This window comes from Gorilla gorilla, chromosome 9 (genome assembly GCF_029281585.2).
Source record: "Gorilla gorilla gorilla isolate KB3781 chromosome 9, NHGRI_mGorGor1-v2.1_pri, whole genome shotgun sequence".
Classification (NCBI taxonomy): Eukaryota; Metazoa; Chordata; class Mammalia; order Primates; family Hominidae; genus Gorilla; species Gorilla gorilla.
The window spans coordinates 73,474,138-73,482,711 of NC_073233.2; the positions used below are offsets into that span (position 1 = coordinate 73,474,138).

The window sequence follows — 8,574 nt, forward strand, 5'->3', positions numbered from 1 at the left end:
AAGGTGATTCACATTGCAGTGAAAACCAAAAAAAAAAAAAAAAAAAAAAAAAAAAAAAAAAAAAAAGAATAGCTGACCCCTTTTCAGTGCCTGTGTGAAAATACAAATGATGAGTTACATTTTTCAGAGGCACAGCAACATGGCATAGGCCACTTGTTGTCATGTGAACCATCCCCACCAAATCAGCCAGCCCAGGGGGAGCTGTAATTGAGCTGTGCATGACTGAGCTGCTGTGGGGTGCTCTATCACCCAGAAAAGAGCCTAACTACAGCCATGTCATCGGTGCCACAAGGAGGGACCAATTTGGACTGGCTCACATGAAACTGTGATTCCCTTCCCTCCCCCTCCCCCTCCTCCTTTCCCTCCTTTCTCTTCCCTGACTCCATGCTCTGTTGCCCAGGCTGGAGTGCAGTGGCAGGATCTCCACTCACTGCAACCTCCGCCTCCCAGTTCAAGCAATTCCCCTGTCTCAGCCTCATGAGTAGCTGGAACTACAGGCTCGCACCACCATGCCCAGCTAGTTTTTGTATTTTTAGTAGAGACGGGGTTTCACTATGTTGGCCAGGCTGGTCTCGAACTCCTGACCTCAAGTGATCTGCCAGTCTTGACCTCCCAAAGTGCTGGGATTAAAGTTGTGAGCCACCATGCCTGGCTGAAGGTGTGATATATTGTCGGCAAGGGAAGGGTGTGAAAGAGCCCAAGCCCATTGCTCCACAGACACTGGCCTGTCCACTGTGACTGCCGCGAATAGGTTTTACCACCAACACCTGTGAGCACCTTCTATGTCAAGGACTGTGAAGCATCTGAGATCTTACCCACTTGCAAGCTACCAAGGTAGCCCGTCAGGTTCAAGAATGCTGGCAGAATACAGGAGAGTCCTGGGTCAGAGACAAAGGACTTGATCGCTGTGCAGCAAACAGCATGAGCACCAGCATATTTCCGTTAGTTCCTTTTGACCCTAAGTCCCATGGGGGTGATGCTGATGGGCTCAGGCAAGTGTGGGCACACAGAGTGAATTACATTGTGAGAGAGGACCCTAAGCTTAGGAAACTCAAAGCCAGTAAGCATGGCTGTCCTTTGCTCTGGAGGGAGATACTATCTCCATCTCCCATGGCTGTTCCCTAGATAAACATCTTTGAAGCTGGCGCGGTGGCTCAGGCCTGTAATCCTAACACTTTGGGAGGCTGAGGCGGGCAGATCACCTGAAGTCGGGAGCTTGAGACTAGTCTGGTCAACATGGTGAAACACCGTCTCTACTAGAAATAAAAATTAAAAAAATTGGCTGGGCGCGGTGGCTCATGCCTGTAATCCCAGCACTTTGGGAGGCCGAGACGGGCAGATCACGAGGTCAGGAGATCGAGACCATCCTGGCTAACACGGTGAAATCCTGTCTCTACTAAAAATGCAAAAAAAATTAATCGGGCATGGTGGCAGACACCTGTAGTCCCAGCTACTTGGGAGGCTGAGGCAGGAGAATGGCGTGAATCCAGGAGGCAGAGCTTGCAGTGAGCCAAGATCGCACCACTGCACTCCAGCCTGGGCAACAGAGCAAGATTCCGTCTCAAAAAAAAAAAAAAATTAGCCAGCTGTGGTGGCGCATGCCTGTAATCCCACTCCAGTGGGTGAGGCACAAGAATCGCTTGAACCTGGAAGGTGGAGGTGGCAGTGAGCCGAGATTGCGCCACTTCACTCCAGGTTGGGTGACAGAGACTCCATCTCAAAAAACAAACAAACAACAAATAGGCATAAGTGGCCCCATTTTTATTTTGAGTCAGGGTCTCGCTCTGTCACCCAGGTTGCAATGCAGAAGCCTGATCATGGCCCACTGCAGCCTGGATCTCCTGGGCTGGGAGCAATCCTCCCACTCAGCCTCCTGAGTAGCTGGGACTACAAGTGCATGCTACTGCACCAGCTAATTTAAAAAATACATATATTTTTTAGAGATGGGTTCTTACTATGCTGTCCAGGCTGGTCTCAAGCAATCCTCCTGCATGTCCTCCCAGAGTGCTGAGATTATAGGTGTGAGCCACCGCACCTGGTCTACTGGCCCTGTTTTACAGATGAGAAATTGAAGTCCACAGCGATGAAGTAAACTACTCCAGGTGATACAGTAAATAGATCCAGGATCAAACCCAGGCCTGCCTCATTCCAGTTCTGCGTCTTGTCCACCCTACAGTGGAACTTAAGATGGTGAGAGGCCCTGAGAAGAGAAAAGGGACAAGAGTCCTCTTCAGCAGTGGGAGAAGAGGGATGCAGGAAGGATGGGAGATGTGTGTGCATCTCTATATGTGTTGTCTGGATTTGGGGGGTCAAGGACCAGATTTATAGGACCTTGGAGACCATAACAAGGACTTTGGATTTTTGTCTAAGTGTGATGGGAGATGCCAAATGGCTTTTTTTTTTTTTTTTTAGATAGAGTCTCACTCTGTTGCCCAGGCTGGAGTGCAGTGGTGTGATCTCGGCTCACTGCAACTTCTGCCTCCCGGTTCAAGCAATTCTCCTGGTTCAGCCTCCCGAGTAGCTGGGATTACGGGCGCCCGCCACCACACCTGGCTAATTTTTGTACTTTTAGTAGAGAAGGGGTTTCACTATGTTGGCCAGGCTGGTCTTGAACTCCTGATCTCAAGACATCTGCCCGCCTCGGCCTCCCAGTGTGCTGGGGTTACAGGCGTGAGCCACAGTATCGGGCAGCCAGATGGTTTTTAGTACAAGAACGACACTGTATTTTAAAATAATTATTCAGTTTCCTGCTTATGTGGGGATATATAAGGTTGTCATGAGGAGTAAATTGGAGAGATTAAGTGAGAGGACTCATGTAAGGCTCTTTGTAGGTGCGAGGCAGAATAGACAGTTGAGTGGATATTGGCCATGATGGTGACATAGTCGGCGCACTGAGGAATTCAGGGTAGGGCTGGGAGCTGGAGACGGTAATAACCTGGGGGTCTGTGCATACAGGCTGGAGTCCAAGAGATGGTTCAGAGACAGTTCCTCTAGTCAGCCTAAGGCTAGGTGCTGTGGCTCTTCGCTGTAATCCGAGCACTTTGGGAGGCTGAGGTGTGAGGATCACTTGAGTCCAGGAGTTGGAGACCAGCCTGGGCAACATGACGAAACCCCATCTCTACAAAAAATACAAACCAAACCAAACAAACACACAAAAAACGGTGGCTCTATTCAGCCTGATAGAAACGACTTGTGGTACAGGCCCTAAGTCAGGTACGCTGCTGCCCAAGAGCCTGACTGGTAGATGGAGATGTGAAAGGGACACAGGGCTCTCCAGGTAAGCAGGAGGCAGCAAGAATGAGAGTTCCAGGGGTTCTACGTGGAAGGAAGAGGGGGCCAGGAGGAAGGGACTTCAGGTCAGATTGAGGGGGCATGCGCCATCCGGAAGAGGAGAATGTCGATGTAACTATGAAAGTCCAAGTCCTAGCTGCTTTTCCACTGCCCTGGTGTACAACCTCAGGCCCTGCAGACTGCACATCTGAGGATCCCTGCCTGCCCTGTCTGGCTTCTCTGAATCTAATAAGGGAGAAGATGCGTTTGAAAAAGAACACGGAAGAGGGAGAGAGAAAAAAAGCACCAAGGTCCATATTCAGAGAGCCCTGGTAATTTTAACTTGCAAATCACCCAAGAAGAGCCTAATGGTCCCAAGAGTATGTAGGAAGGCCCCAACCCGACCCGGCCCAGCACGCAGCACCCAAGGGCGGCTGGAAGCGTAATGCGCGTGGCCAGTACAGCGCTATTCAGTCTGCAGGCTTTTTGAGGATTTCAGCTTCAAAGAACGGTCGGCTTCGGGGCGAACTTTGCTTCAGTCCCATGCCTCGGGAGGCAGCGAGGAGACAGACTGGGACACCGAGCATGCAGAAGGGGAGTGGTCTTGAAATACGCGGAAAGCGAGAATGCACCCCTCCTGGCCAGCCTTGCCGGGCGAAGTGAGAAGTACTGAGGCCTGAGGAGCCTCCACGCGTGCGCAAAGGGCCGCTCGCTGTGATTACTGGGGTGGCGATGGTTGTGATGACGCCGCTGCCCCGCCTGCGCCGAAAGGGAAACCCCAGGGGAGGCGGAGGCCAGCGGGGATTTCTGAAGCCAAGTGGTCCCCTTCATCCACGACGGACAGGAAGGGCGACCCCCTGAGGCCACTTCCAGGTCTTGCGACCGGAGCAGAGTTACCAAGGAGACGCTCCTCCCGAGGCCTCGCGCGTCGGAAGCTTCTGTCCCCTGGATTCCGGTTGACGGACGCGTCCCCCGAGCAGGTTCTTGGTAGCAGCCGACACGCCCCACTCCGGGCACAGCGAGGTCTGAGGACCACGCTAAGGCGTCACGTCCGCCCCGATCCGCGGCCGCTATGGAACGGGCGGAGCCGCAGCGGAGGGCGCTCCGCTTTGACGTCACTTCCTGTGAGCCCGGAGGTGACAACGGCAACATGGCCCTGAACGGAGCTGGTGAGGACCTGGGCGGCAGGGCCTTGTGGCTGTGAGGTACGGGAGGCAGCCCGCTCCGGCAAGACCCCCAGTCCCTATGCCTCTCTTCCCCAGAAGTCGACGACTTCTCCTGGGAGCCCCCCACTGAGGCGGAGACGAAGGTGCTGCAGGCGCGACGGGAGCGGCAAGATCGCATCTCCCGGCTCATGGGCGACTATCTGCTGCGCGGTTACCGCATGCTGGGCGAGACGTGTGCGGACTGCGGGGTGAGGCGAGACTCGGGCGAGTGACCGGGGATGGGTCCGCGGGCCAGGCCACTCAGCCCTTCCCCGGCCCTCCCCTCTGGACCCCATTGCCGGCGTCTCATTCCGGCCCCGTGTGCTTTTTGGTCCGTAGACGATCCTCCTCCAAGACAAACAGCGGAAAATCTACTGCGTGGCTTGTCAGGAACTCGACTCAGACGTGGATAAAGATAATCCCGGTAAGGGTAAAAAATAATCCGGGAGAGGGGCCGGATATGCTTAGGGGGGAAGCGTGGTTAAGTGGTGATAGAGGCCCGAGAACAGTAGGCCTGAGAGGTGATAGTGGAGTCTCTGGGTGGGGTAGAAGTAAAATTATTTCTCCTTTAGGCTCTAAAGAGGACCCTTAACTCAATAAGAGCACCAAGCACCTCCTGTGTGCCAGCCACTGCGCGAGAGTCTGAGCTCAACCAGGCCCAGTACTGATGGAGAATTGAAGCTAGGGCATAAATGTGATACAAAGTAGAAAGTGGATGAGTTACCTTATAGAGGGACAGGGAAAACACCTCAAGCACAGAAAGAGCAGAGCAGAAAAGGAGATGGCTCAGGGCTGAGGTGGGCCAGGCATCCTGACCATTCCACCCACTTTCTCCTCTTTTTAGCTCTGAATGCCCAGGCTGCCCTCTCCCAAGCTCGGGAGCACCAGCTAGCCTCAGCCTCAGAGCTCCCCTTGGGCTCTCGACCTGCGCCCCAGCCCCCAGTACCTCGTCCGGAGCACTGTGAGGGAGCTGCAGCAGGACTCAAGGCAGCCCAGGGGCCACCTGCTCCTGTTGTGCCTCCAAATACAGATGTCATGGCCTGCACACAGACAGCCCTCTTGCAGAAGCTGACCTGGGCCTCTGCTGAACTGGGCTCTAGCACCTCCCTGGAGACTAGCATCCAGCTGTGTGGCCTTATCCGCGCATGTGCGGAGGCCCTGCGCAGCCTGCAGCAGCTGCAGCACTAAGAGAAGCCCCTGAGAAAAACCCTCTAGAAAAACAGCTGTTCCTCTGTGTGGTTTGTTCTTTTCCTGGTTCCGAGTGTGCATGCCAGCCCCAGCTCCACTCACCTTTTTCCAGCTTTTGGCCTCTTCACCTCTCCACTCTCTGCTCTCCTTGACGCCCTGAGATGAGTTGAGCTTGTTTCTTCTCAGTTTCCCCAGTCAGGATGAGGGAGTAGGTAGAGGACTATGTGATGCCCCTTTTCTAAGGAAGAAGCCATAGCCTTTTCAAAGGTAGCAGCCAGAGGGGTGGACCCTAGCCTTGTCTCTGGCAGCACCTCTGCAGCCTCTTCCGCCATCTGGTGTCCATTCCCCACCTGGAAGTGAGGTTTTGGGTTCCGCTCCCCTTGATAGATTCCCCTCCTTCCCCTGAGCATCCTGACTCTATCAGCCTATCCCATCTCATGCCCACCCCAGGTACTCAGACACCGACAGGAGTTTGTGGTGACCCCAGCGTCAGGTGGCACGTTAGGCACCAAGTGTGGACTTACCAGTCTCTTGACTCCACCGTTAGATCATTTTCCTTGGGAGGGTAATGGGCAGAACACTGTGTGGGGGCGGGGCGGGGCGCGGCGGGGAGACGGGGTAGCAAAAAGAACCGTGAAGAAACCACGCCTGCCCCCTTCGGCCTTTTCCCCCCCTCCGCCGCATTTTTCCATCTCCCCTTGAGTGAGTGGATGTCCCGTTGCCTTTTCTCAGCTTTGCGCGACGTGGTCCCACAACTGTTGCCTTTTTAAGAGAGGCCCGGCCCATCCAGAGGGGGTGGGGCAGAGGCGGAGTCTGAGGAGCTGGGGAAGGAACAAAGCGAGGCCTGCGGGCGGCGGCTGGGCTCCGGCGGGGCCGCGGGGTGCGGGGCCTGCGGGCGGCGGCCCGGGCGGAGCGTTGGAGGGAAGGAGGTGGCATCGCCGTCTGCGCCGGCCCCGGCCATGAACGGGCTGCCCTCGGCAGAGGCGCCGGGCGGGGCGGGCTGCGCTTTGGCCGGGCTCCCACCGCTGCCGCGCGGCCTCAGCGGCGTCCTTAATGCGAGCGGGGGCTCGTGGCGGGAGCTGGAGCGCGTCTACAGCCAGCGCAGCCGCATCCACGACGAGCTGAGCCGCGCCGCCCGCGCCCCGGACGGGCCCCGCCACGCTGCCGGCGCCGCCAACGCGGGACCCGCAGCCGGCCCGCGTCGTCCTGTCAACCTCGACTCAGCGCTGGCCGCGCTGCGCAAGGAGATGGTGAGTGGGTGGGCGCCGGGCCAGCTGGGCGGGGGGCTGACGCGGAACGCAGGGGACCGGGACAGGCGGCCTGGGTCTCAGAGGACTTGCAGGCACCAGTTGGGTTGCAAGGGTTATGGTAACAATAATTAGTGATAGTTACCAATTATGGCAGTAGTTACCATATATTTTCAAATGTTTTGCTGACGTTACTTCATTTCATCCGGCTAAGTGGATAACCCCATTTTTTGGGTGAGGGTCATGACTAAAGTTGCATAGCTTGCAGGTGGTGCCTGATGTCCACAAAAACTTTGTTTAGGAAGGTGGGGGGAAGATGGGCTGGGGCCCACTATTCCAGGGGGCGGGGCTGGGCTGGGGTGGCCTGGACCCCAACTCCAGCCCACCCTCAGTTGTCTGCAGGTGGGGCTGCGGCAGTTGGACATGTCCCTGTTGTGCCAGCTGTGGGGCCTGTACGAGTCAATCCAGGACTACAAACACCTGTGCCAAGACCTGAGCTTCTGCCAGGACCTGTCATCCTCCCTCCATTCGGACAGCTCCTACCCACCGGATGCGGGCCTGTCTGACGACGAGGAGCCTCCCGATGCCAGCCTGCCTCCTGACCCGCCACCCCTTACTGTGCCCCAGACGCACAATGCCCGTGACCAGTGGCTGCAGGATGCCTTCCACATCAGCCTCTGAAGAGCTGGGGGGCAGGGGGCATGCACCCATGCAAAAGGCTCAGAAACTCCCCCTCCGGCAAGCCCTCAGACTGCGGAGCCTGCGCCTTCCCCCATACCGCCTCACCTCACAGGAGGGCCAGGCATGTATTCCTCAGAGGCGAAACTGCCAAACCCTTTCTCCTGTCTTGGGTTGGCTGGCACTGGGGCGGGCACCTAGGGTACAGCCTCTGCTCATGGCACTGGGTCTCCAGTTCTTCCACATGTGTGCACCCCCAGCTTGGCCAACCCTCAGCCTTGCGGTGGGGCCCGAAGCATCTTCCCTTCCGCTTGGCGTCTCTGGGATTGGGATGAGTGCCTGGCTCCCATCTCCTCCTCACCTTTTGTTGCTAACGGCAGCTGCTGGCCCAGGGGCATCCCACCTCCGGGCTCTGGGTTCCTCTGCCCTGGAAGGGCTCCAGGACCCGTCCCAATACCCACCCACAGCCAGGAGGGCCAAGGCCCCGTGCTGGATATTTAAATTTAGGGGCCGGTCTCCAGGGCGCGTAGATAAATAAATACACTCAGCGTCGTTGTGCTCTGCCTGGCTGGCTCTGGGGCGGGAAGACCCCGGTGTTTGTGGCAGGTCAGGTGCGGCCCCGCGCTCTGCCAGCAGGTGGCGCCCGAGACCCCCGCCCCGCCCCGCGCAGAGTGAAGGCTCTGCCGTCCCGCCCGGGCGGGGTTGGGGGCGCTGCCGGCTGGCCGAGCCTGGCTCAGCCGCCGGGTGACTGCGGTCGAGTCACTTCCCCTCTCTCGCCCGCGACCTCCGAGTCCCCCGCCCCCTCCTCCCAGTTCGCTTCGGGCTTTCCCTGCCTGCCGGGAAGGAAGGAGAAGGAGCCGCCCACCTTGAGGAGGGAAACTTTCCACCCCGCGCGGGGCGGGGTTGAGGCGGCGCAGGAAATGGGTGGCCGGAGTCGGCGGAGCAAGGGGCCCTGGCGGGGGCGGGGGAGGCGCCTCCGGGAACGG

General features: G+C 57.3%; 2 protein-coding genes across 3 annotated transcripts; both read left to right on the forward strand.

Moving 5' to 3' along the window:
• Nucleotides 1–4,305: 4,305 nt before the first annotated feature.
• On the forward strand, nt 4,306–5,697 carry ZNRD2 (zinc ribbon domain containing 2). The gene is made up of 4 exons (XM_063693250.1): nt 4,306–4,439; nt 4,533–4,684; nt 4,815–4,899; nt 5,320–5,697. The coding sequence occupies exons 1-4, from the start codon at nt 4,343–4,345 to the stop codon at nt 5,661–5,663; spliced, it is 678 nt and encodes a 225-aa protein (XP_063549320.1). The 5' UTR covers nt 4,306–4,342; the 3' UTR covers nt 5,664–5,697.
• Nucleotides 4,814–8,140, forward strand: FAM89B (family with sequence similarity 89 member B). 2 transcript variants are annotated; one of them, XM_019035929.4, is made up of 3 exons: nt 4,814–4,899; nt 6,396–6,913; nt 7,303–8,140. In XM_019035929.4, exons 2-3 carry the CDS (start codon nt 6,623–6,625, stop codon nt 7,474–7,476), a joined length of 465 nt encoding a protein of 154 aa, XP_018891474.1. In that variant the 5' UTR covers nt 4,814–4,899; nt 6,396–6,622; the 3' UTR covers nt 7,477–8,140. The 2 variants fall into 2 exon arrangements, with proteins under 2 accessions (XP_018891474.1, XP_018891472.1); XM_019035927.4 differs by having other exon boundaries at nt 7,313–8,140.
• The last annotated feature ends 434 nt before the right edge of the window (nt 8,141–8,574 follow it).

Coding starts and splice junctions, on each gene's coding strand:
- FAM89B (XM_019035927.4), top strand. CDS start 6,623: ATGAACGGGCTGCCCTCGGCAGAGGCGCCGGGCGGGGCGGGCTGCGCT. Junction 6,914..7,312: donor CCGCGCTGCGCAAGGAGATG/GTGAGTGGGTGG, acceptor AGTTGTCTGCAG/GTGGGGCTGCGGCAGTTGGA.
- ZNRD2 (XM_063693250.1), top strand. CDS start 4,343: ATGGAACGGGCGGAGCCGCAGCGGAGGGCGCTCCGCTTTGACGTCACT. Junction 4,440..4,532: donor CATGGCCCTGAACGGAGCTG/GTGAGGACCTGG, acceptor TCTCTTCCCCAG/AAGTCGACGACTTCTCCTGG. Junction 4,900..5,319: donor CGTGGATAAAGATAATCCCG/GTAAGGGTAAAA, acceptor TCCTCTTTTTAG/CTCTGAATGCCCAGGCTGCC.